The sequence below is a fragment of the Lathyrus oleraceus genome, chromosome 4 (genome assembly GCF_024323335.1).
Source record: "Lathyrus oleraceus cultivar Zhongwan6 chromosome 4, CAAS_Psat_ZW6_1.0, whole genome shotgun sequence".
In the NCBI taxonomy this organism is placed as follows: Eukaryota; Viridiplantae; Streptophyta; class Magnoliopsida; order Fabales; family Fabaceae; genus Lathyrus; species Lathyrus oleraceus.
This window is the reverse complement of record NC_066582.1, coordinates 231,038,722-231,065,956: the sequence shown is the minus strand read 5'-3', so window position 1 is coordinate 231,065,956 and position 27,235 is coordinate 231,038,722. Positions and strand designations below refer to the sequence as shown.

At 44.6% G+C, this 27,235-nt stretch overlaps 2 protein-coding genes across 3 annotated transcripts; one reads left to right on the top strand and one right to left on the bottom strand.

The window, feature by feature from the left end:
• Nucleotides 1-2,637: 2,637 nt before the first annotated feature.
• LOC127136813 (uncharacterized) lies at nt 2,638-8,238 on the top strand. Its single transcript, XM_051063333.1, has 2 exons — nt 2,638-7,097; nt 7,737-8,238. Exons 1-2 carry the CDS (start codon nt 2,638-2,640, stop codon nt 8,236-8,238), a joined length of 4,962 nt encoding a protein of 1,653 aa, XP_050919290.1.
• Nucleotides 8,239-8,585: 347 nt separating this feature from the next.
• On the bottom strand, nt 8,586-11,222 carry LOC127074756 (uncharacterized). Of its 2 annotated transcripts, none has more exons than XM_051016102.1 (2): nt 11,147-11,222; nt 8,586-9,755 (listed from the first exon to the last, which is right to left on the bottom strand). In XM_051016102.1, exons 1-2 carry the CDS (start codon nt 11,151-11,153, stop codon nt 8,731-8,733), a joined length of 1,032 nt encoding a protein of 343 aa, XP_050872059.1. In that variant the 5' UTR covers nt 11,154-11,222; the 3' UTR covers nt 8,586-8,730. The 2 variants fall into 2 exon arrangements, with proteins under 2 accessions (XP_050872059.1, XP_050872058.1); XM_051016101.1 differs by lacking the exon at nt 11,147-11,222 and adding an exon at nt 9,832-10,855.
• Nucleotides 11,223-27,235: the final 16,013 nt, after the last annotated feature.

The following is a 27,235-nucleotide window of genomic DNA, read 5'->3' as shown; positions in this document are numbered from 1 at the left end:
ACGACGTCAAGCACACCGCTCTTCCACCGGCGACACCCTAGAACCGTCGCACGCCGCTTTCCAAAGCTCCTTCAGCCGCAACCCCCGTTGGTTTCTCCCGTGATCGGTAATTTTAATTTTGTTGATTTATGTATTTGATGAGGTTTTATTTTGTTGTTTTAATGTTTTGATTTTGAGATTCCAATCTGTTGTTTTAATGTTTTGATTTTGAGATTCCAATCTGTTGTTTGAATGCTTTGAATTTAAAAACAAATGGGTTTAAAAATGGTGATTGAAAAATGAGACATGGAGAAAATGGAGATAGAGTTATCATGGAAAAAGAAGATAGATACTGAGTTATTATTTCAATTATTTTGTTTATTTTAAGATGCCATGTGTCATTTGTTTATTGGATAAAGGTTAGGTGGAAAAAGTCAAAATTTTCATCAGGGAATATGAATGCAGCGCTCCATGCTTGATTTTTTATCTATTTATTATTTTATTTGATTATTACTTTTTTATTTTATTCATTAGTTTTATTAGAATTAGGGCAAAATGATTCTTGGGACTTTATGTCTATAATCACCACCCAACTCCATTCTAACTAGGGGTGTGCAAAAATATGGTTAACCAAATTATATGTCTAAACTGAATTGCATTGCACCATAAAATAACTAAACCACTTGAATGGTTACTGAACTGAACCATTTAAATTAACCAATTATAATTCAGTTTAAAACCGGTTCATAACTAGTTTTCTTTTATAAACTGCTTTAGTTATAATTTTTTTAATAAAAAAAAGAAAAATTATTGAGAGTGAAAAAAAATAGAAATTAAAAATATTTATAATTATGAAAAATTAAAAATATTTTATTAAAAATTAAAAATAAAATTATAAAAAAAAATATAGTTTTTTTAGAAAAAAATCTGAAAATAAAATATTTTGTATTCCATAAAATAAAAAATAATTTTTTTCTGAAAATAATTTTTTTTATTCATTAAAAAAATATAATTTAATTTGAAATAATTTTTTTTTCAAAAAAATAAAAAATTATTGTTTTCCAAAATAAAAAAATTCTGAAAAATTTTTTTTTTGAAAACTAAAAATTTCAGAATAAAATTATTTTTATAGTGAAATTTTTTCCCAAATTTTATGAAATATAAAAATAAAATAATTTTTTTTTATTTTTCCGAAAATAAAATTCGAAAAAAATTTATTCTGAATTTTTTTCCCCGAAAAATTAAAATTAAAATATTTTTTTTAAAATTTTTTTTTTGCATGAAATTTTTAAAATATCTATTCAGATTTTTTTTCAAAAAAAAATTTTTTTTAAATAATTTTTATAAATAAAAGTTTTTTTAAAAAAATAAATATTTTCATTTTTTTTAAATTAATTATTTTTTATGAAATTAAAAAAATTGATTTTGAAACAGTTCAAATTATAAAATTGGTTTATAATTGCAAATTGATTATAAACTAGTTTATAAATACAAACCGGTTATAAACTAGTTTTAAACTGAATTGAAACCATTTTAGCAATTAACTGCATTATTTGTAAAATGGTTATTATAAACTGAACTGAACTATAAATGTGGTTTGGTTCAGTTCAGTTCATGAACCACGAACACCCCTAATTCTAACGGCACACCCCTATCCCTAATTTTATTACTTTTGATTTAATTAAATTATAGGTGTTAGTTTTTAATTTAATTTAAATTAGTTTTACATGAAATCTCATAAACATAAAAATAAAAAATATAATTAGTTATGGAATATTAATCAAGAATTTAGGGTTAATAATATTAAATTATGATAATTAGGGTTAAATAATATTTTTACAATAAATATTAATTAGGGTTATAATATAAAAATTGATCAAATTAATTTAGGGGTTTAATATAATTAGGAATCAAATAATAATAATAATAATAATAATAATAATAATAATAATAATAATAATAATAATAATAATAATAATGTTCTGGACTGGGCCATGACACTAGGCACGGCACGGCCCAATGCTCGCCAAGCCCACGTCCAAACGACCATGTCCAAACGATCACGAGGACACGTCAGGTGAACGACCGTCCGCCCGAAGAACGTCTCCCCGGCCCCTTAAATACGTGTCGGACAACGAGCGGGTCCTCCCCATACGATCTCCATCCACTCATCGTCAACCCCCGCCGCGGACACCTAAGTTGTGTCGGACAGAGCCATAACGGCATCTCACTCACCACGTCACCCAACTCCCCTATATTGTCTCCTTAGGGATAGGGGCAGTTGGACCAGGGGGCAGACCTTGGTCTAGGTCTTAACGCTTCTTACGCGTCCCCTGGCAGCTCCTCCTTGGGCCTAGCTAATCCAGCCCATTAGGAGCCTTGGCCCAGCGCTGGGGGCTCAATATAAATACCCCTTTCATGGCAAAGGGGCAGGTATTCTAACTCACACTCTGATAACCTCATTCTGTACCTTTTCTGACTTAAGCATTGGAGCACCTTGCAGGTACACCCCCCCCTCATTTCATTCTCCGGCCCATTCACCAAGACCTTGGAAGGCCCTCCTGATCAGGTAAGATCAGTGGCGCCGTCTGTGGGGACCAGCTATCCCCATCTTCATCAAACGAGGATCAAAAGCTCATTTATTTCTGTCCTTCCAACATGGCCGGAGAACAACATAGCGATCACAGCCGTCCCCTCGTCGACCACAATATGGACGACGGCCCGCCATCCCATGAAACGGACGCTCGGGACGGTCATCCATCCACTCCGTCTCCAGAGCCCCAAAACAACGGGGATGCCTCTCACGCCCACAATTTAGGGGCAGAGACATTTCATCCCATTCCCGTTCCCGTTGAAGGAGACGCCGTAATGATTGCCATGGTGAATGCCCTCAATCAGGCCGGTTCTATGCTCCACCAGCAACACGAACGAATCATGGCCCTCGAAGCCGAACGACAAGAGGCCCGACCCCAGCCGGTGAGTAGGATGCAACAACGTTCGGAGCCAACGAAGAAGCGAGGACGTCGCTCTCCAGAACCCCACGTCAGCAGGGCCCGCGCCCGTCGTGACGGTGGTCGAGCGGGAACATCACCAAGGCGCGGACGCAGCCCCGACAACAACGAACTGTCTCCCTTAAGGAGCGACGAGGAAGATTTGCATTGCCCCCTGTCTCGGGCAATAATGGAAGCCCCGCTCCCCAAAGGCATGGAGAAACCACCAAATCTAGCTGTGTACGACGGGACTACAGATCCCGACGATCACGTCGACAACGTCAACGCGATGCTCGACTACCGCAATGATATAACCGGGCACCTCAAATGCCGACTGTTCTCAACGACCCTCAGGAAAGGGGCCATGGCTTGGTACAAAAGCTTGGCCCCTGAGTCCATTACGTCATGGAGAGTCATGAGGTCCATGTTCACCAGGCACTTTACAGCTTCCCGTCGTCACCCCAAGACTGAGGCGACCCTTGAAGCCATAGTGCAGAAGAAGAATGAAACACTGCGCTCATACATCGAGCGATTCAACCAGGAAGCTGTCGAGGTAGATACCACCGAGCACATGAAGAAGTATCTCCTCGAGAGAGGTCTCTTGCCCGGCAATGAACTTAGCAGAGCCGTAGGGATCGAGCCTCCCCGCACCTTAAACGAGCTCCTGCATAAAGCCCAGGCCTACATCAGATACGAGGAAAAGCAGGTGGCACACAATGCCCGCAGCGGACGTAACGCTGGGGAGACCGAGCACTCGAAACGCGAGGACACGAGCATTTCCCGTCGCAACGGAGACAAACGAAGAGAAGAAAGACCTCGCGAGCTCCGGGAAGGAAGAGGCCCCGCGGGCAGATATAGCGAGTACACCTTACTGACAGCTCCTCGAGAGCGTATCCTCGCAGAATGTATCAACTCTGAATTTAAGCAGGGCAGGGTCAGGTTCCCAAAACCGTCTGCACCAAAGCCCCACACCGACAAATCAAAGTACTGCCGGTTCCACAGAAGTCACGGGCACGTGACCGAAGACTGCGTCCACCTGAAGGATGCGATAGAAATTTTAATCCAAGAGGGGCACCTGAAGCAGTATACGAGGAAGAACGAAGCTCCCAGACACGGCGAGCCAGAGAAGGAGAGACCCCGGGAAGACACGCCCCCTGACAACTCTCCCTATCAAGTGGCCCTCTGCGTGTCACGACCGGAAGATTTCTTCCTCCCCGAACCATTGCCCGAGGGCAAGATCACTGCACTCAGCCCCTGGGAAAACTTCCCTACCACACTGGTGATATCAGGAGGAGGAACTAACGGGGAATCCGCGGCCCTCTCCGTCAAACGTAAGTTCGACGAACTCCTACTGACTGCCCCCGAGCAGAAAGCGACATTGACAAAATACCGGGGAAAATCCAACCCAATATCCTTCTTCCTGGAGGAACTCCCGGGCGGATCCCCGAACTCGGGCATCCCACTATTGATAAGGGCAAAGATGGCCCAATTCGACGTACGACGCATCCTGGTCGACCAAGGCAGCTCAGTGGATATCATGTACGTCCACCTCTTCAAGACTCTGAAGCTAGACAAGACCAACCTAGCCCCCTACGTCGGATCAGATCTCCAAGGATTCAACGGAGCAACAACCAGACCGTGGGGATATGTTGAGCTCCTCGTCACCTTCGGCGAACAGGAAACGGCCAGGGAAGTCAAAATCCAATTCCTGGTCGTAGACTGTCCGTCTCTCTACAATTGCATCTTTGGACGCCCGACACTGGCCGAACTCACCGCGGTCCCATCCACCGTCCACCTAAAGATGAAATACTACACCAAATTGGGACGTGTGGTCACCATCCATGGTGACATCGAAGCAGCCCGGCGATGCTACGACGCCGCAGTAAAAGGACAGGCCGTAGTCAGCACGAAGAGCAACTGCAACAACAAAAAACTCAGGACCGGGGATCCTGCCCGAGGAATCAACGCCATCGACCTCGACTGTCGCATCGGGCTGGACGAGACCGAAGAGGGGAGGTTCCCCAAGGAACGCTCTCTCGGACACCCGGTCCGACCAATCCCCGACGGAGAGTTCGAACTCATTCCTCTTGGGGACGATCCGGAAAGGACGGTGAAGATAGGTAAAGGACTACCCGAGGAAACAAGAGAAGAGCTAGTAGCATGCCTCAAAGAGAACTCGGACCTCTTCGCGTGGAATGCCGCAGAAATGCCCGGGCTGGACCCCGAGATCGCGTGTCATAAGCTAGCTTTAGACCGGGCAGCCAAGCCCATAGCACAGCGTAGACGCAAGCAATCGCCCGAAAAGGCAGAAGCTGCCGAGCGAGCTGTAAAAGACCTCTTAGAGGCAAATTTTATTTCTGAAGCCCAGTACACAACCTGGCTCTCTAATGTAGTCCTCGTTAAGAAAAATAATGGAAAATGGCGCATGTGTGTTGATTATACTGATCTTAATAGGGCTTGCCCGAAAGATGCTTTCCCCCTCCCTAATATAGACATGCTCGTTGACAACTCTGCAGGTTTTAAACTCTTGTCCTTCATGGACGCATATAGTGGATACAACCAGATCCCTATGTCGCCCACAGACAAGAAACACACAGCGTTCATGACCCCAACGGGCAATTACTATTACAACGTGATGCCGTTCGGGCTCAAGAACGCTGGCGCTACATACCAACGCATGATGAACAAAGTCTTCAAGGACGAAATAGGGGACATGCTCGAAGTATACATGGACGACATGATCGTCAAATCACACGAGGAGACAACCCATGCTCGACACCTCGCGAAGGTATTCGAGCAGGCGAGACAGTGTAAAATGAGGTTCAACCCCGAAAAATGCACGTTCGGAGTTCGGGCAGGCAAGTTCCTCGGTTTCTATCTCACCGAAAGAGGGATAGAGGCCAACCCCGACAAATGCCGGGCATTCTCGGAGTTTCCGACCCCGAAAACCAAAAAATCGATCCAGTCACTCAATGGAGTGCTCGCCTCACTCTCCCGTTTCATCGCCAAGTCCGCCCAGCACGCATTGCCATTCTTCAGACTCCTTCGCAAAGAGGCTACCTTCGACTGGACCGACGAATGCGACCAAGCGTTACTCCATCTAAAGAAGGTTCTGTCCCAACCCCCGGTCTTATCACGGCCATCAGAACAGGAAACCCTATACTTATACCTATCCGTGGCAACCGAGGCCGTCAGCGCCGTTCTAATAAGAGAAACCGACGAAGGACAAAAACCCATCTATTTTACGAGTAAAGCACTCCAAGGCCCCGAGCTCCGATATCAGCAAATCGAAAAGGTCGCCCTGGCCCTCATCAACACAGCGAGGAGACTACGATATTACTTCCTCGCACACACGATAAAGGTGAGGACCGACCAGCCAATCAAACAGCTGCTCGGGCGCCCGGATATGGCCGGGAGGATGCTCAAATGGTCACTGGAACTCTCCGAATTCGACATACAATACGAAAGTAGGAAAGCCTTGAAAGCTCAGGCACTGGCCGACTTCGTCGCGGAGATGACCCACTGCCCGACTCCAGCAGAAAGCGCCCACAAATGGACGATCTTCGTCGATGGCGCCTCTAACACATCAGGCAGCGGGGCCGGGATCATCCTCGAAAATGAAGAAGGGATCCTGATAGAGGTATCATTAGCGCTAGCGTTCCCAACATCAAACAACCAAGCCGAATACGAAGCCTTCCTCGCAGGCCTGAGGTTAGCCGAGGACCTGGGAGCAAAAGAGGTAAAAATATCCACCGACTCCCAGCTCGTGGCCTCACAAGTGCGAGGAGAATACCGAGCCAAGAACGACAACCTCCTCGAGTACTTGTCCCTCGTCAAAGAAAAACTTGATAGATTTGAAAAATGGGAAGTTCAACACATACCCCGCGAGCACAACACACGGGCAGACGTTCTCTCGAAACTAGCCAGCACGAGGAAAAAGGGTGGGAATAAATCAGTAATCCAAGAAATTCTCCCTCGGCCCAGCATCGACAAACTACCGCCTCCACTCGAGGTCAACGCTATTGGAGATGCCCGCTGTTGGATGACACCCATCTACAATTACCTCACACGAGACGAACTCCCGGCTGACCCGAAAGAGGCGACCACTGTCAAACGACGCGCATGCTCGTACGTACTCCTCGAAGGCAAACTCTACCGGAGAGGATTCTCCATCCCACTACTCAAATGCGTGGAGGAAGAGAAAGTCCCCGACATACTTGGAGAGATACACCGGGGAATTAACGCTCAACACCTCGGCGGACGATCGCTCGCACGAAAAGCCCTTCGAGCAGGCTACTACTGGCCGACCATGCAAAACGATTCGAAAGAGCACGTCAAAAGATGTGACAAATGCCAACGACATGCCGACATGCACCTCGCACCCCCGAACGACCTCAAATCACTGTCTTCCCCATGGCCCTTCGCGTGGTGGGGCATGGACATCCTCGGACCCTTCGTCACCGGATCATATCAGAATAAATACCTCATCGTCGGGGTGGATTACTTCACCAAATGGATCGAGGCGGAGGCACTGGCTAAAATAACCGCGCAGAACATTCTCCGGTTCTTCAAACGCAACATCCTCGCTCGGTTCGGTATACCCCAGGCACTTGTCACAGACAACGGGACACAATTCACGGACGGAGGATTCCAGGACTTCATCGCCAGCCTGGGCACCACACAGCATTTCACGTCTGTCGAGCATCCGCAGACGAACGGGCAAGCAGAGGCGGCCAATAGGGTAATCTTACGTGGCCTCAAACGCAGACTCGGTGAGGCAAAGAGGGCATGGGTCGAGGAGCTACATAGCGTGCTATGGGCCTACCGCACGACACCACATTCTACCACCGGGGAAACCCCGTTCCGACTAACTTACGGCACCGAGGCAGTCATCCCGGTGGAGATACGGGCGCCAACGAGGAGGACGGAGGAGCCCCTAGACGAGGAAATGAACGATGAAACCCTTAGAGCCGAGCTCGACCTAGTCGAGGAGATACGTTCCGAAGCAGCTCTCAGGGAAACAACCCTCAAACAAAAAATAGCACTACGCCATGACGCGAAAGTCATAAAAAGAGAGTTCCAGGTCGGCACCCTGGTCCTCAGAAGAAACCAGAAAAACCCGAGAGAGGGCAAACTGGCGGCCAACTGGGAAGGCCCTTACCGCGTCCGCGACAAAACGAGCAACGGGGCCTATTACCTAGAAAACCTACAAGGAGAACAACTCGCTCGACCATGGAACGCAGAAAAACTTAGACAATATTACAGCTAAATACACCACGGGGAGACGTGGCAGGTACGACCACGCTCTTCGTCCCCAAAACCCCAGGGAGGAACCACGAGACCCGGGAACGATCCGGGGTCACATAACAAACACAACCCTCCCCGACGGTTGGGATCTTGACCAAGACTCAACGTCGAAGTACCAGGACTGGCAGGGCACCCAGCTCGCGATGGGAGGGCCCAAGCCTCGGGACCAGGGTTCGAACAACGGACCCGGGCCTCGATACCCACGGGCACAAAGCCCGACACTTCGTCGGTTCCCTAAACCGAGGAGATTAACAAAGTCGAGCAGAGTACGAACTCATACAAACAAGTATCAAACACAAACGAGCACAATGAATGATAACGTAAATATTCATACATTAAAAACGATAAGAGCGGCCGAAGCCAAGTACGCCCGAAGGCCATATTACAACGCCCGAAGGCCAAATACATAAGGCACGCAGGCCATGATAACTAAAATCAAAGAAAAACAAATAAACTAAGACTCCGCTCGGAGCACCTCTTCATCCTCTTCTTCTTCTTCTCCCCCCAGCTCCTCCTCCGCTTCAAACGGGCAGATAATCTCACCATCCCGGACGCAGCAGTTATAGGCCGACCCTACTGTCACCAACTCAGGGTTCAGAAGCCCGAGCTGCTCGACAGCATTGTCGAAACCCTCTTTGAAGCAGGCCACGAGATCTTGGTTGAGAGTCCGAATATGCCCTAGCAGCTCACCGCGCGAACCAAGGGCGCGTTCCTCCTCGGTCTCATCTGCCAGAGGACGGACCTTTCCCTCGAGAGACTCAACCTGAGCCCGTAGGCCAGCGTTGTCCTCGGTCAGCTTCTGATGGTCGACCACCTGCTCTTCCAAGCTCGCCTTAGCAGCCTTCAACTGGTCCCTCTCCTTTTCCACCTCCTCCAGCTTCTGGCTCAGCCCTTCCTGCAGCTGATGCTCTTCTTTGTAGTCCGACAGATCTTTAGATAGTCTTTCCTTCTCCGTCCGAACCTGCAAAAGGGCATCCTCCAGCGAGGCGGTGGAGACCGAAGTGTCGGTCAAAACCATGGCCGTCTCCATCACCCGGATGACAGCAGCAATATCCCTGGCCAGATCTTTCCTCCGGGCAGCAACATCCTGGTCCAGAATAGCCTTGGCCTCAGGCGCAGGCACAGCAATCGACTCCTCGGCCTTGAAGAACGACCGTTCCACATAGCAGGGAGGTAGAAGATAGCTGCCCGGTCCATTCGAACTTCCTGGAGACGACCTGGTAAGGGCCCCAGCCGGACGCTTCCGTTTATGGAGGGGAGAAGCCGCTGGCGACGGACTGCTATCAGGAATGTTGATCGGGTTAGATCGAGGAGGAGAGGAAGGAATCACGCTCGCCGCCTGCGAGGGACTAGCCCCGGCATCGCCAGCAGTCTCCAAGGGACGGGCCACAGTTTTCTTCTTCTTCTTGGGCACCCGGTCAGGAGCGCCGACCTGATTCGCTAGCTTCAGCACCCGATCACGAGCATTGGGCATGGCACCTGCAAATAAATTACACACCAACATTAGCGAGCGAAGTCATAAACAGAAATAAAAAGCTAAACAAAGTCTGCCTACTCAATAACGCCAGAGCTTCCTCCTCGGTATCACACTCGAGCAGAGCCTTCGTATTGATATAACGCGCCTCGGTGATTAGTTCCCCGGCCTCATCCAGGTAGGGCACGCCCTGTCGATTCGCCCAGAACCCCAAGCTGAAGCTCTGCACGTAATCGACCAGCTTCTTGTACGCGAGCCTATCCTCCTCGCCGAGCATCGCATACTTGACTCGGTAATGCGCCGTGGAGAGATCGAAATGATCACGCTGCCACCTCAGCGGTATCTTCGACATCAGCGTCTCCTCCCCATTGGGTTTCCGCTGATAGTAGTATAGAGAGTGAAGGGCAGCCCGGGTAATCGGCATCACCACGTACCACCGGTTTTTGAAATGGCGAACAGAATCCTCGTACGTCTTGAACAGACGCACGGGCTGCTTGAAAGAAACCCAACTGTGGCGACCACGGGAACCGGACCTCTGGAGATGGAAAACGTGGAAGAAGAGAGCCCGGGTGCAACCAATGCCGAGGAACTGGCAAACTAACTCGAATGCCCGCATAAATGCGAGAGCATTAGGATGTAGTTGGGACGGCGCCAGCCGGAGCCACTTGAAGACCGACATCTGGAAGGAGTTGAAGGGCAGTCTAATCCCCGCCTCACGGAAAGCAAATTCATACATGGTGAACTGCTTCCCCGGGAAATGATGGCAAATGCGGTCTTCTTCCTTGGGGGCGCAGCAATACCAGTTTGGTGGATCCTCCCGGCTTATGGTCTCGACCATAGCGTAAGCAATGATGGCCTCGTCACAGAAGTCTGATTCCTCCTCCAAGGGCTCGTCCGCAACCCATGAGAAGTCGACCTGCCCGGAAGAGGAGGCGTGTTCGGTACCATCTCGGACACTCCCATCCCCGACAGGGAGACGAGCGATTGTCGCGTCTTCGGTGGAGGACCCAGAATCTTCCCTCCTCGGTCGTAAGCGCCCGGTAGCACCTGAAACGCAGACAGAAAGAGTGAATTCGACGTCATATCAAATCCACCCTTCCACCGCAGGTCAAGTGAAAGGGCGTAGCGGCGATGGACACTAACCGTGCTCAACTCGGTGACGCGCGCATTCTATGGAGACCGGGCATAAACTTCATACAGCCTATGCAAGTATTGCCCGGCATATGAAATTTATGCCCGGTACAGCATGATCCCAACCCTATTTTCTACCATCTAATATACACCTACAGTCCACTACACTACTCCTAAGTTAAACCTAACCACATTTCTACAAAAATAGCATGCGTTTGACAGAAAACAACAAGGAAAAACAGTGGATCACAGTGGAAAATCATACCTGACATAGTTAAGTTGAAAGGGGTACGGTGGTGCCCGAGCAGAAGACGGTGGTTCAGATAGGAGGACGGGCGGAGACGGCGGTCAAGACGGTAGAGCGAGCAAACGAGGGAGAATGTGGAGAACTCCGGTGAACGTGTGAGCGAAAAAAGTGGAAATGAAGTTACTCAACCCCTTTTTTATAGGGCTTGGCACGTGGACCAACACGCTAGGTCATCATTGCCTAGCCTGCCTACGCCGTCTTTGCACACGAAACGAAGCGACCCCACTAATTCTGAGACACGTCTATCAAAGATAAGAAACTGAAACGACCCGAGCACCTATCCGTCTCCTCGACTCACCAAGACGCCACCTCCCCGCGTCATACCCACGTTTACCACAAGGAAGGTGCAGACCAACCGATCACCTCCATCCCCGACATTCCCGGAGAAAGGGTCGGTCATGAACAGGTCTGTTACGACCTCACCTGTCTAACGATCAAGCTTCCCCATCGTCTCGGGGAACCCTTAGTTGAAACATAAGTCATCTCTCTGGCTCAGAGACTCGACTTGGGGGGCTCCTGTTCTGGACTGGGCCATGACACTAGGCACGGCACGGCCCAATGCTCGCCAAGCCCACGTCCAAACGACCATGTCCAAACGACCACGAGGACACGTCAGGTGAACGACCGTCCGCCCGAAGAACGTCTCCCCGGCCCCTTAAATACGTGTCGGACAACGAGCGGGTCCTCCCCATACGATCTCCATCCACTCATCGTCAACCCCCGCCGCGGACACCTAAGTTGTGTCGGACAGAGCCATAACGGCATCTCACTCACCACGTCACCCAACTCCCCTATATTGTCTCCTTAGGGATAGGGGCAGTTGGACCAGGGGGCAGACCTTGGTCTAGGTCTTAACGCTTCTTATGCGTCCCCTGGCAGCTCCTCCTTGGGCCTAGCTAATCCAGCCCATTAGGAGCCTTGGCCCAGCGCTGGGGGCTCAATATAAATACCCCTTTCATGGCAAAGGGGCAGGTATTCTAACTCACACTCTGATAACCTCATTCTGTACCTTTTCTGACTTAAGCATTGGAGCACCTTGCAGGTACACCCCCCCCCCTCATTTCATTCTCCGGCCCATTCACCAAGACCTTGGAAGGCCCTCCTGATCAGGTAAGATCAAATAATAATAATAATAATAATAATAATAATAATAATAATAATAATAATAATAATAATAATAATAATAATAATGAGATTAATTATGGGATATAAATTTGGGATAAAAAATTGTTGATAAGTATGGGATAAAATCCTTGGATTTTAAGGGATAAATCAAGGGATATAAATCGGGGATAGAAATTGGGATAGGGATAAATCAAGGGATATAAATCGGGGATAGAAATTGGGATAGGGATAAATCAAGGGATATAAATCGGGGATTGAAATTGGGATATGGATAAATCAAGGGATATAAATTGGGAGAAGGGATATGTCTAAATGTATAATATTTAAGTATTATAATTTTTCTTTTGTAATTAATGGGATAATCATTGGATAACTTGGGGATAACATGGGATAAAAATCTGTTACAATTCTTAGGGATAAAATCAGGGATTAAAGTCCGGGATAAGGGATATCTTCTTTGCGGTTTCTAAATTAAACATTTAATATTGAATAATCATATATAGTGATCGTATCACTGTGAATATTCTTTTTTATAATCAAATTAATGAGATTTTTTTGTTACAATTAATCAAAAAGGATAAGTCAAGGGATAAATCGGGGATAAAATCGGGATAAAGGGTTATGTCTAATACCTAATTATGACTCCTAACTTATTTTCTTAAATAAATTAAAATACTATTTTTGCAAGGGATAAAAGGGATAAAATCAATTTGAACTCACTTCAAACCGTAAGACCTCTACCCTAGTGTATTGAGGCACTTTTCAAAATTAATTACTTCTCCGCCCCCGATGCGTGAGAACTTTCAAGGGATAAAAACAACCAACCAAACAACATTTTCAAGAGGAACTACGATACTCTGATCCCTCGCCTAATGCAAAGGTACGTAGGCATAGAGTTGTAAACTCTAACGAGTACAATTATGAAAAATATTTTTGGGTCTCTCGTCCATTTAAAAGTAATACCGTATGTAAATAAATAAATAATTAATAATTAACAAATATTAAAGCAAACACTTTAGAAACACACACTAGCCCTAAAACTGTAGGAGGATCCCATTGAGTACAATGGAGGTAAGGGGTGCCTAACACCTTTCCCTTACTTAACTGACTCCCGAACTTAGTCTCTTACTCTTAACTATTAGGTTTTATCATTATTTCCCTGTTCCTTAGGAACGAATAAAGGATGGTGACGACTCTGTCATTTTTCTAGACGCGACAATCCTCTAGTTACCTCTACTCCTTTTAAAACAATTTTCTTTCTTTTCATAAAAGAAATGTTATAATCCATTCCTTAACATTCAGATTAAAATCTTAGAGCATCCGAACAAGGATCAAAATTAGCTAATGTCTACACACTTCTAGGCTACGATTAGAATTGCTCCCTAAAAATAACCAACACATCCGTATTTTCTACCACAAACTAAGGAGCTCTGATTTTCTCATTGCACTATGAGAATGGATAGGCATGAGGGTTCAAATCCTTGGCGAGCACACTAATTATAAACTTATTTGTTCCCTTTTAGCATTTCACAAGTAACCTTTAGATAATTACACCAATCCAAGCAAAGAACAATCAAAATGATTCCCGTTAAGTACAACGGATGTGAGGGCTGCTAATACATGCCCATTGCATAACCGACTTCCTTAACCTTTACTCTTCCCCTTGGGTTTTATCGATATTTTCCCTTTCCTTTGGAATAAATAAAGTTTGGTGGCGACTATATTGTATATTTGAGCGTGCGATGCGCTCAAGTATTTTTCACGGTGCAACAAATGGTTGTTCTCCATTGTTGTTGTTTTTGGGAGTAACCATTCTCCTAACGTTTTCCATGTTGTTTTTCTAACTTCTTTTTTGGTTATCCTATCACTCCTCAATCTCACGCACACTCACAAAATAAGAAGTTTCCTAAATGAAGAACTTTGCAAATGATTTTTCAAAACGAAAAGTATAAATTCACACAAAAAGGTTCCCATCGGGCGTGCCAATTTTTTTTATTGTGAAATTTGGTAAACAAAAACAAGTTTCATTTCACTTAAGGGATTAAACTCGAAAAGATCCTAGGACATATTTGTGTGAAAGTCATAAGTTTTTAATAAGTTTGACACCAAAATCAAAATGAAAAGAAACTGAAAAGAATGACTGAAATTAATTTCAATGCAATAAATTACTGAAAGTAAAGACTTTAATTTGTAAAATGGAATGCATATACGTACATTCTTGACTCTTTTCTCACAAACACGCAAATACTTTGAGTTTTATAGAGTTTGTGTACAATTGCAGGCCCCTAAAATATAAGTGAACACCTACTTCTATACTAGTCCTAAGTTAATCGTCTACAACGATCGACTAAGCAAAATATGTCACGTCTTCATCTCCATACAGCCTTCACCTTCGATAATCTCCCACGTATCCTCAAATAACAGTCTGATCTTATGCACTTACACCTCATTCGTTTGCTTGGAAAATAAATATTTTGGATACTCTGAATTTCACTAAGTCCAAAAACCAATAAACTCCTTGGTCTTACTGATTGACGATTTGACCAGAATTGGGGCCACTTCTTGATAAGTCAAATTCGTCGTCGAGATACCCATGGTCATAACTGACCACTTCGATTTTGGAAATAAACCCACCATTAAACTAGACAGCTTATCTCATCTTTATAATTAATGGTTATGTCAAAAATATGAGGTAACACATCAATGACAACAACCTCAATCTTGCAAGCATCATTAAAATCTTAACCAAATCTTCTAGAAAGATTAGTTTCATGACAACGTCTCCCTTAACAATTACAAATCTCCATGATCAAGATCTGAAATCAAACTAGAGGTTGAAGATGAAAGAATTTGTGTTTCCAAGACTTTTTTAGTTTTAAAAATGAGAGAGTGTTGATTTAACAAAATCACAATGTAGATTATGAAAATTATGTTTTTGTAAGATTACAAAAACGAATTTATATGTGCTTGAGATCAAGCACAAAAATGAATGGAAAAAAGTTAGTTAAATTCGAGTCAAGAACATTTCAAGATTTGAGTCAAAATGGGTAAGTGAAGTGGAATAAGAAAACATAAAGAATTTGATCCATTTCTCGTATGATTCAAATCACTTTATAACTCTGATTCAATTCACAAAGACTCCTGATTTAAATCATTGATTCAAGTCATTTGAACAAAGCCAAATAGGAAAATGTGAAAAACTGTCTTATTCGAGTCTGTTGGTGCAAAGGTAGAATGAATGATGAACGGAAATATTCTATTAAGAGAATGACGGCTACAAAACATGATAAAAGTTACAATGATTGTCACCCTATTGTTAGATGCCCAAAAGTGCTTATTTGAGCTATCATATGTGGGCATCTTTCACTCTTTTTCCTTGCTAAAATTGTCAAAACCACATTTGTTTTACATGGAATGCATTACATTGATAAACAAGCTTGGTGCCTTTGATTTGTGTGTTATTGTGCAGGAAAAAGGCATGAACTAATTGAAAATGAAGACACAAGAAAATTGGCAAAGGAACCAAAGAATACAAGCATTTCATCAGCCTGCTCGCTAGGCGAGGCTGTGGCGAAGCACTGCTTCGCTAGGCGAGCTCCAGGCGAAAAGCTCCAGTAAATTGTCAAATTAATTCGCCAGGCGAGCTGAAGGCGAAGGTGGTAGCGAGTTCGTTCTGTTTTGGTGAAAAGCGCAGCCAGCACTCACTCGCTAGGCGAAGCTCTAGCGAGTCCCCAGCGAGCATTCCAGTAGCAAAACCTCGCTGGGGCGAAGGTTGAAGCGTGTCCTTCGCTAGGCGAAGGTATGTTCGCTAGGCGAACATGACAGTTCAGCAAACCATGTTTCTCTGGGCGCAGGTGCCTTATGTGCCCATATTAGACCCTCGCTAGGCGAGCCATTCTGCTCGCCTAGCGAGCATGACAGCCCAGCAGTGGTCTATAAGTAGCAGGTGCCACTTTTGAGCACCATACCTAGTTTTTACCTCATTTTTCCACTTTTGTACTTTTGTTAGATATTTTTACAGCATTGTTCTTGGGAGCTTTTATGCCCTAATTTTCATTTCTCTTCATCTTAGAACCATCTTCTACAAAAAGAAGGTGGATTCCCATCCAACTTCGATTATACGACTTGGATGTTGATCAACCTTCTTTCCTTACTTGCCGACCAAGCTACCATGAAAATGAGTAGCTAAGTCATCCATTTGTCAAGGTTAGATGTAGGTGATTACTAGCTTTGTGTGTAAATGTAAGGATCCTCATATGTAAACTCTTTAATGGTAAATATATGATGAAAACTTTGTTTCTATTTAAAACTCTTTGTGTTGGTTTATGATCGAGAGATGTTTACCGACTCTTGACCTAGGTTTTCATCCAAACTTGTTTGTTAGCTAGAGATAGTAATGAATAATTTTGTTCACCATAAGGTTGAACCAAAAAGTTGTCATTTTGATAGATTGTGTTCGAGAGAAACAATGGATCAAAATGGCAAAACTCACAATGTGTGTTCGAGAGAAACATATTGAGAGGACTTTGTGAAATTATTTATCATCTAAAGGAGTTTATAAGATTGTTGACCGAGCAAATACATGCAAAGTGATCATTGAAACCTAACTTTGACAATATTTCTCATTTAATCAAACCATAACTTTTACCGCAATTTATTACTTTTTATGCAAGATAACTTGATTAAAATCAAAACCCTATTGTTACTTGAGCTAGAATTAATACAACCATCGAACGGCGGTGATATCTTACAATCCCTGTGGATACGATAACAAAAACCCGACACGAAATATACTTTCAACAAAATGGTGCCGTTGCCGGGGATTGTAAATTGATATTGCGAGCATCGCAATGGTTGTTTAAGTTTTAGCTTGTGAATTTTTGACTTGTGCTTGTAATTTGTTTGGTTTAGTGTGCAGCTTACGTTTTATGCGAGGGCAAATCCCTGTGGACGAACTTCTTTTTGATCCTGAGATCGAGAGAACCGCAAGGAGGCTCAATAGCAAAACGAGACGTAGGAGGCAACAGGCTAGACAACGCCAAGAGCAAGGAGAAAGTTCTTCAACCACAAATCCACCACCATTCATGGAGCCACAACCACCACCACCTATTTCTACTCCATGCATCAATAGTCCAAGGAACACCGCTCAGTTTGCCAACCACACAGGAAGGCAAGCTGAGATGAAAACGGGAACTCTGAATTTATTATATGGGAGTCCATTCACCGGAATGGACCATGAAGACCCATTTGCTTTTCTCACAAAATTTTATGAGATAGCATTGGCTGCCGGAGTGGATCAGGCTCAGGAGCTTCCGTTGTTCAGACGATTATTTCCCCACGCTTTGCTCGGTAAAGCAAAGGATTGGTACCTAGATCAAACACTAGCCGTAATGACAGACTGGAACGTGTTAGAAGAGAAATTCATTGAAAGATTTTTCTCCCATAACCGATTCATGGAATCAAAGACGGCCATCTCGGTGTTTTCTCAAGGAACCAGTGAATCTTTGAATGAAGCGTGGGAAAGATTCAAGTCCATGCTTCGGAAATGTAAAGGGCATGGATTTGATGAAATGACTCAAATCCATATCTTCAGAAATGGACTTCAACCAAACTGCAAAACGTTGTTGGATGCTACCTCGGGTGGCTCTTTATTGTCAAAAAGTGCCGAAGAAGCCACGAACATTATAAATCGAATGGCTTTGAATGATCTTCAGAGTCAAAGTCGAGGAAATTCTTTGAAGAAGGCGGGAGTGCTTGAGCTAGGGACGAACGATGCCATCCTTGCCCAAAACAAGCTCATCTCACAACAAGTGGAACTCTTAACGCAACAAATCAAAGAGTTAAGAGAACCGTCAAAAGCTAAACAAATAGCTTGTTGTGAACTTTGTAAAGGTGAACATGACACCGGATTTTGTCCACCTCCCGGTTTTGACGAAGTAAACTACATGGCCAATCAACGGGACTATCAACCGAGACAACAACAACAACACTAACCTTATCAACCACACCCTCAAAATCAACAACAACAATTCCAAGGGAACCAAGGGTTCCAACCTAGAAGCAACTATTATCATAACCAAGGTTATGGAGGTGGTTCTTCAAGCCGTCAAAACCCTCCCCAAAATCCTTATCAACCTCAACCTCAACAACCGCCGGTCGTAACTTCTAAATTGGAAGAGACATTGACGCAATTCATGCAAATGTCAATGGCTAACCAAAAGAGCAATGACGCGGCTGTTAGATGCCCAAAAGTGCTTATTTGAGCTATCATATGTGGGCATCTTTCACTCTTTTTCCTTGCTAAAATTGTCAAAACCACATTTGTTTTACATGGAATGCATTACATTGATGAACAAGCTTGGTGCCTTTGATGTGTGTGTTATTGTGCAGGAAAGGCATGAATTAATTGATAATAAAGACACAAGAGAATTGGCAAAGGAACCAAAGCAAGCAAGCATTTCATCTGCCTGCTCGCTAGGCGAGACTGTGGCGAAGAATGGGTTCTCTAGGCGAGCTCCTGGCGAACAGCTCCAGTAAATTGGCAAATTAATTCGCTAGGCGAGCTCATGGCGAAGTTTGCAGCGAATTCATTCTGTTTTGGTGAAAAGTGCAGCCAACACTCACTCGCTAGGCGAGGCTCTAGCGAGTCCCCAGCGAGCATTCCAGTAGCAAAACCTCTCAACCTCGCTGGGGCGAAGGTTGAGGCGAGTCCTTCGCTAGGCGAAGGTATGTTCGCTAGGCGAACATCACAGTTCACCAAGGCCCTGTTTTCTCTGGGCGCAGGGGCTTTTTGTGCTGATATTTGACCTTCGCTAGGCGAGCCATTCTGCTCGCCTAGCGAACATGACAGTTCTGCACTTGTCTATAAGTAGCAGGTGCCACTTTTGGGCACCATACCTCATTTTTACCAACTTTTCCATTTTTTGTACTTTCTCCTAGATATTTTACAACATTGTTTTGTGGGAGCTTTTGTGCCCTAATTTCATTTCTCTTCATCTAGCAACCATCTTCCACAAAAAGAAGGTGGATTCCCATCCAACTTCGATTACCCGACTTGGATGTTGATCAACCTTCTTTCCTTACTTGCCGACCAAGCTACCATGAAAATGAGTAGCTAAGTCTTCCATTTGTCAAGGTTAGATGTAGGTGATTGCTAGCTTTGTGTGTAAATGTAAGGATCCTCATATGTAAACTCTTTAACGGTAAATATATGATGAAAACTTTGTTTCTATTTAAAACCCTTTGTGTTGGTATTTGATCGAGAGATGCTTACCGATTCTTGACCTAGGTTTTCATCCAAACTTGTTTGTTAGCTAGAGATAGTAACGAATGATTTTGTTCACCATAAGGTTGAACCAAAAAGTTGTCATTTTGATAGATTGTGTTCGAGAGAAACAATGGATCAAAATGGCAAAACTCACAATGGGTGTTCGAGAGAAACGCATTGAGAGGACCTTGTGAAATTATTTATCATCTAAAGGAGTTTATAAGAGTGTTGACCGAGCAAATATATGCAAAGCAATGTAATCATTGAAACCTAACTTTGACAATATTTCTCATATTAATCAAAACATAACTTTTACCGCAATTAATTACTTTGTATGCAAGATAACTTGATTAAAACCAAAACCCTAGTGTTACATTAAGTTAAGATTAATTCAACCATTGAAGGGAAGTGATATCTTACAATCTCTGTGGATACGATAACAAAAACCCGACACGAAAGATACATTTCAACAAAATGGCGCCGTTGCCGGGGATTGTAAATTGATATTGCGAGCATCGCAATGGTTGTTTAAGTTTTAGCTTGTGAATTTTTGACTTGTGCTTGTAATTTGTTTGGTTTAGTGTGCAGCTTACGTTTTATGCGAGGGCAAATCCCTGTGGACGAACTTCTTTTTGATCCTGAGATCGAGAGAACCGCAAGGAGGCTCAATAGCAAAACGAGACGTAGGAGGCAACAGGCTAGACAACGCCAAGAGCAAGGGGAAAGTTCTTCGACCACAAATCCACACCCATTCATACCAAACATGGAGCCACAACCACCACCACCTATTTCTACTCCATGTATCAATAGTCCAAGGAACACCGCTTAGTTTGCCAACCAAACAGGAAGGCAAGCTGAGATGAAGACGGGAACTCTGAATTTATTGTATGGGAGTCCATTCACCGGAATGGACCATGAAGACCCATTTGCTTTTCTCACAAAATTTTATGAGATAGCATTGGCTGCCGGAGTGGATCAGGCTCAGGAGCTTCCGTTGTTCAGACGATTGTTTCCCCACGCTTTGCTCGGTAAAGCAAAGGATTGGTATCTTGATCAAACACCTGCCGTAATGACCGACTGGAATGTGTTAGAAGGGAAATTCATTGAAAGATTTTTCTCTCATAACCGATTCATGGAATCAAAGACGGCCATCTCGGTGTTTTCTCAAGGAACCAGTGAATCGTTGAATGAAGCGTGGGAGAGATTCAAGTCCATGCTAAGGAAATGCAAAGGGCATGGATTTGATGAATTAACTCAAATCCATATCTTCAGAAATGGACTTCAACCAAACTGTAAGACGTTGTTGGATGCCATCTCGGGTGGCTCGTTGATGTCAAAAAGTGCCGAAGAAGCCACAAACATTATCAACCGTATGGCTTTGAATGATCTTCAAAGTCAAAGTCGTGGAAATTCTTTGAAGAAGGCGGGAGTGCTTGAGTTAGGGACGGATGATGCCATACTTGCCCAAAACAAGCTCATCTCACAACAAGTGGAACTCTTAACGCAACAAATCAAAGAGTTAAGAGAACCGTCAAAAGCTAAACAAATAGCTTGTTGTGAACTTTGTAAAGGTGAACATGACACCGGATTTTGTCCACCTCCCGGTTTTGACGAAGTAAATTACATGGCCAATCAACGGGACTATCAACCAAGACAACAACAACCTTATCAACCGCACCCTCAACAACAACAACAACAACAACAATTCTAAGGGAACCAAGGGTTCCAACCTAGAAGCAACTATTATCATAACCAAGGTTATGGAGGTGGTTCTTCTAGCCGTCAAAACCCTCCCCAAAATCCGTATCAACCTCAACAACCGCCGGTAGTCAATTCTAAATTGGAAGAGACATTGACGCAATTCATGCAAATGTCAATGGCCAATCAAAAGAGTAATGACGCGGCAATAAAAAATCTTGAAACTCAAGTTGGGCAACTTGCCAAGCAACTCGCTGAACAACAAACCGGTCCTTCTTTTTCGGCTAATACGCAAACAAATCCTAAGGAGCATTGTAAGGCGATTATGACGAGAAGTGGAAGGGAGTTGGGTGGTGAAAATGAAAAAAGAGTGGAGAGTGAAAAAAGAGAGAAAGAGAAGGAGATTGAGGAGGAAATAGTGGATGAAAATGTTGATGGTGAAGTAGGAGTGTGGAGTGATGAGGAAGTAGTTGAAAATAATAAAAATAATGGTGAAGTTGAAAAAGAAAAAGGTGTGGAGATTGAGGAAAATAAAAATGATGAGGTAATAAGGGAGGTAGTGAAGAAGCCTAGATGGAAAAGTGCTAGAATTGCAAAGGGGAAGGAGGTAGTGAGCGCTACTCCGGTCCAAAATCTTCCTTACCCTCATGCTCCTTCCAAAAGGGAAAATGAACGGCATTACGCCCGGTTCATGGATATTTTTAAACAATTACAAATTAACATTCCGTTTGCTGAAGCTTTGGAACAAAGGCCAAAGTATGCCAAATTCATGAAAGACATACTGACTAAAAAGCGGAGGTATACGGAACCGGAGACCATCGTCCTTGATGCGAGCTGTAGTGCCATCATTCAAAGGACGCTTCCTAAGAAAGAGGTTGATCCGGGAAGAGTTACATTGCCGGTTAAAATTGGTGATGTGTATGTCGGAAAGGGACTTATTGACTTGGGGTCGAGCATAAATCTTATACCTTTGTCAATTATCAAGAGGCTTGGCAACATCGAGATTAAGTCCATCCGAATGACATTACAATTGGCGGATAAGTCGACGACCCATCCTCATGGCGTAGCCCAAGATGTGTTGGTGAAGGTCGACAAATTCTTTTTCCCGGTGGATTTTATTGTAATTGATATGGAGGAAGATGATGATGCTCCGCTCATATTGGGACGACCATTCATGAAGACCGCAAGAATGATGATTGATGTCGATGACGGTTTAATGAAGGTGCGGGTTCAAAATGAGGAGGTCACATTTGATCTATTCGAGGCGATGAAGCATTCCAAGGATCGAAATGATAGTTTTCGCATCGATGTGATTGAAGACGCTATTATGGAAGTTTCAAAGCATATCCACGAGATATCTCCTATGGAGTTAGCTCTCGACGACTCATTGGAGGTTTTCACTGTTGAGGAGGAGCTAGCTCTTGAGGAATGCTTAAAGGAACTTGATAGCTTGGAAGACCTACAACCGTGGGAAGTAGAGGAAGAAAATTTGAAGAAGGAGGTAATTGACGAGAAAGCGCCAATTGAATTAAAAGAGTTACCTTCGACTTTGAAATATGTGTTTTTAGATGAGACCGAGGCAAAGCCGGTCATCATAAGCAACCTTTTGACCAAAGAAGAAGAAGCCCGTCTAATCATTGTGCTAAAAACCAATCAAGAAGCTATGGGTTGGACTCTTTCCGATCTAAAAGGAATTAGTCCATCCTATTGTATGCACAAGATTTTGATGGAGGAGGATTTCAAACCGGTAGCTCAACCACAACGCCGCTTAAATCCTACGATGAAGGAGGTTGTAAGGAAGGAAGTGGTGAAGCTATTGGATGCGGGAATGATTTACCCGATCTCGGATAGTCCGTGGGTTAGTCCCGTGCACGTGGTTCCGAAGAAGGGTGGAATGACCGTAATCCGTAATGACAAAGACGAATTGATCCCGACTAAAGTTGCAACGGGGTGGAGAATGTGTATAGATTATAGACGGTTGAATACCGCGACTCGTAAGGACCATTTTCCACTCCCATTTATGGATCAAATGCTTGAAAGACTATCGGGCCAACAATACTACTGTTTTTTAGACGGCTACTCCGGGTACAACCAAATTGCGGTTGACCCGGTTGATCATGAGAAGACGGCTTTCACGTGTCCGTTTGGAGTGTTCGCATACAGAAAAATGCCTTTTGGGCTTTGCAATGCGCCGGCGACATTCCAACGATGTGTCCAAGCTATTTTTGCCGATCTGATAGAGAAAACAATGGAAGTCTTCATGGATGACTTCTCGGTGTTTGGTGGGACGTTTAGTCTATGCTTGGCAAATTTGAAGACGGTGTTGGAAAGGTGTGTGAAGACTAATTTGGTGCTAAATTGGGAAAAGTGTCACTTCATGGTGACCGAGGGGATCGTGCTAGGCCACAAAGTCTCAAAAAGGGGGCTTGAAGTGGATAGAGCTAAGGTTGATGTAATTGAAAAATTACCCCCTCCGGTGAATGTGAAGGGCATCCGTAGTTTTTTGGGGCACGCGGGGTTCTACCGGCGCTTCATCAAGGACTTCTCAAAGGTGGAAAAGCCTTTGAGCAATTTGCTCGCCAAAGATCAGGTATTTCTCTTCACCGAAGATTGTTTGCAAGCTTTCGAGGTTTTAAAAGAAAAATTGGTTACCGCTCCAATAATAGTCGCTCCCGATTGGAATGAAAATTTTGAACTAATGTGTGACGCGAGCGACTATGCCGTTGGAGCGGTACTTGGCCAAAGAAAGGACAAAACTTTTCATGCTATACATTATGCGAGTAAGGTTCTTAACGAGGCTCAAATAAATTATGCCACAACGGAAAAAGAACTACTCACAATAGTGTATGCGCTAGAAAAGTTTAGGTCCTATCTTATAGGGTCGAAAGTCGTTGTCTACACCGACCACGCGGCGATTAAATATCTGCTAACCAAGCCGGATTCGAAGCAAAGGCTCATCCGTTGGATCCTCTTGTTACAAGAATTCGATGTCGAAATCAAAGACAAGAAGGGGTCGGAAAACTTGGTAGCGGATCATTTATCCCGCTTGGTGAATGTCGAGGTTACCGCATCTGAAAAGGAAATCCGGGAAGAATTTCCTGATGAAAAATTGTTTAAGGTTCAAGTTAGGTCGTGGTTTGCAGACTTTGCAAACCACAAGGCTAGTGGTTTTGTGCCGGCCGACCTAACTTCGAACCAAAAAAGGAAGTTCCTTTCGGATGCGAAGTATTATGTTTGGGATGACCCATACTTGTTTAAGTTGGGTAGCGATAACCTGTTAAGGAGATGCGTAACTGGTGATGAAGCCCAGAGCATCCTTTGGCATTGTCACAACTCGCCTTATGGCGGACATTATAATGGGGTTAGAACGGCCACTAAAATTCTTCAATCGGGATTTTATTGGCCAACTATTTTCAAAGACGCACATACCCATGCGCAAAGTTGTGACAGTTGCCAAAGAAGTGGTGGGATAGGTAAGAGAGATGAGATGCCTCTCCAAAATATCCAAGAAGTGGAAGTGTTCGATTGTTGGGGCATAGATTTTGTTGGACCTTTCCCACCCTCTTACGGGAATGAGTACATGCTTGTAGCTGTTGATTATGTCTCAAAGTGGGTTGAGGCGATTGCCTCACCTCGGGCGGATGCCAAAACGGTGATCAAATTTTTAAAGAAAAACATCTTTTCCCGTTTTGGAACCCCCCGAGTGTTGATAAGTGACGGAGGGTCACACTTTTGCAATGCACCTTTGGAAACAATTCTAAAACATTATGGTGTGTCGCATAGGGTGACAACTCCGTACCACCCTCAGGCTAACGGGCAAGCGGAGGTCTCTAATCGAGAGATTAAGAGAATCCTAGAAAAACCCGTGTCCAATTCTAAAAAAGAGTGGTCCCAAAAATTGGACGAAGCATTATGGGCCTACCGTACGGCCTTTAAAGCTCCAATTGGCCTAACTCCGTTTCAATTGGTATTTGGTAAAACTTGCCATTTGCCGGTTGAATTGGAGCACAAGGCCTTGTGGGCCCTAAAATTTTTAAATTTTGAACATGAGTTGGCCGGTAACAAAAGGAAAGTACAACTTCTTGAGTTGGAGGAGATGCGCAATGCCGCATACCACTCAAGTTGGTTGTACAAGGAGAAAGCAAAGAAATATCACGACAAGAAGATCCGAACCAAAGAATTCGTGCCCGGACAATTGGTCTTATTGTTCAACTCCCGGTTGAAGTTGTTTCCCGGGAAATTGAAATCAAAATGGTCCGGGCCATTTCGGGTGAAAGAAGTAAAAGAATACGGGGCCATTATCATTGAAGACATGGACGAGAAAGACAGTTGGACCGTGAATGGCCAACGATTGAAGGTGTATCTCGGCGGTCACGTGGATCGCGACAGTTGTGCTCAGCCGCTCGATGCTCCTCTGTGAGCATCGCACCGTCGAGCTTAGCCGACGTTAAACAAGCGCTAGTTGGGAGGCACCCCAACATTGTAAGTATTTCCTGTTTTATGTTTTCTGTTGTATTGAGTACACTGTGCTGAACCCATGCTGGATGACTTGCAAGTGCTGCATTTGCCTTTGCACTTGCTGTCATGCTCGCTTGCAACTTGCTAGGCGAGGCAGCAGCGAGCACGCTCGCTACCTGCTCGCTAGGCGAGGCAGCAGCGAGCGCTGCAGTACTGTTTACTATTTAAATCTCAGCAGGGCCAATTTGCCCAAACCCTCAAAAACATTTCTGGACGGCTCTGCTGAGAAAATTCGCGAGGCTTCTCAAACTCTCGCATTTGCATCGCTATCACCAACCCGTGCTTCTTTCGGTAGATTGCAAACTCTCCCACTTCTCTTTTCCAAATCCGTATACCTAAGGTTTGCCCTATTGCATGTTTCTTTTTGTTTGCACTCTTAATTTCCAAATGTGAATTGCAAATAAGATAAGTGTAGTATGGGACCTTGAGTTTGCATGTATTATTTTGGGAGTTTGCAATGTTTGGATTTAGGTTTTCAAATTGGGGATTTAATTTTAATTTAGGTTTTGCATGCAATTAGGCAATCCCCAATAGCATAGAACGATTCATTGTCATGAGAAATTAGTAGGTTCTGTGTGGGAACCATTAAAGTACGGGTTTTGGGGAAAACATCTTTGAAAATGCAGAAAATCCCAAAACCCGTAAGGTTCGCTAGCAGCTCGCTAGGCGAACCTGGGGCGAGCGTTCGCTGCAACTTCGCTAGGCGAAGCAGCAGCGAACATGACAGTATTTTGATTTGTGTTTTAATGGCTAATCTGTGTGTTGGTGTGTGTTGTTTCTTTGTATCTTTTGCAGATGGAGTCTCGATCTGGCGCTGGTAAGAAAAGAAAGGGAGCTGCAAATACTTCCAGGACCGTGTCGATTCAATTCGATACCGACAAGTTTGTCGGTCCAAAACAGGCTGCACGGTACATAGCTTTGGAGAAGCGTAAAATACTTCCTGAGAGGCGTTTTCTGATCAACCCACAAGGCACTTACAGAACTTTCATCGGGTTGATCGACGCAAAGAAGTGGGATAGGTTGATAAGTCCCTTGGAACACTACGACATTGCTACAGTGCGGGAGTTCTATGCTAACGCACTGCCCGACGACGACGAGCCCTTCACTTGGGTTTCTAGAGTTGCCGGGCGTGAAATTCCTTTTGACCGGGATGCGATCAACCGAATCCTAGGGGAACCGCTCCAGCTGGGAGCTGATCAGAGAGACCAGTACCACACCGACCTCAGACTTCATCGAGATGTCGCTGCCATTACCGTCGACCTTCTTTTACCTGGGAGATCGGTTGAGCCGAACCCATCTGGGGTTCCTGTGAGATATCACCGGGAGGACATGACTCCCATGGCTCAGCTGATCCTACTTTTGGTTTTGACCAATATCCAGCCCAAATCACACACTTCTACTGTGCCGATCCCAGTGGCACATTTAGTCCATTCCATCCT

Bases quoted from the DNA above. Each gene is read 5' to 3' on its own strand.
- LOC127136813 (XM_051063333.1), top strand. From the start codon at position 2,638: ATGGCCGGAGAACAACATAGCGATCACAGCCGTCCCCTCGTCGACCAC. The intron at 7,098-7,736 runs GTACGTACTCCT...CCTCAAACGCAG, and splicing joins GTCAAACGACGCGCATGCTC to ACTCGGTGAGGCAAAGAGGG.
- LOC127074756 (XM_051016101.1), bottom strand. From the start codon at position 10,588: ATGGTCGAGACCATAAGCCGGGAGGATCCACCAAACTGGTATTGCTGC. The intron at 9,756-9,831 runs GTAGGCAGACTT...ATTTATTTGCAG, and splicing joins GGAAGCTCTGGCGTTATTGA to GTGCCATGCCCAATGCTCGT.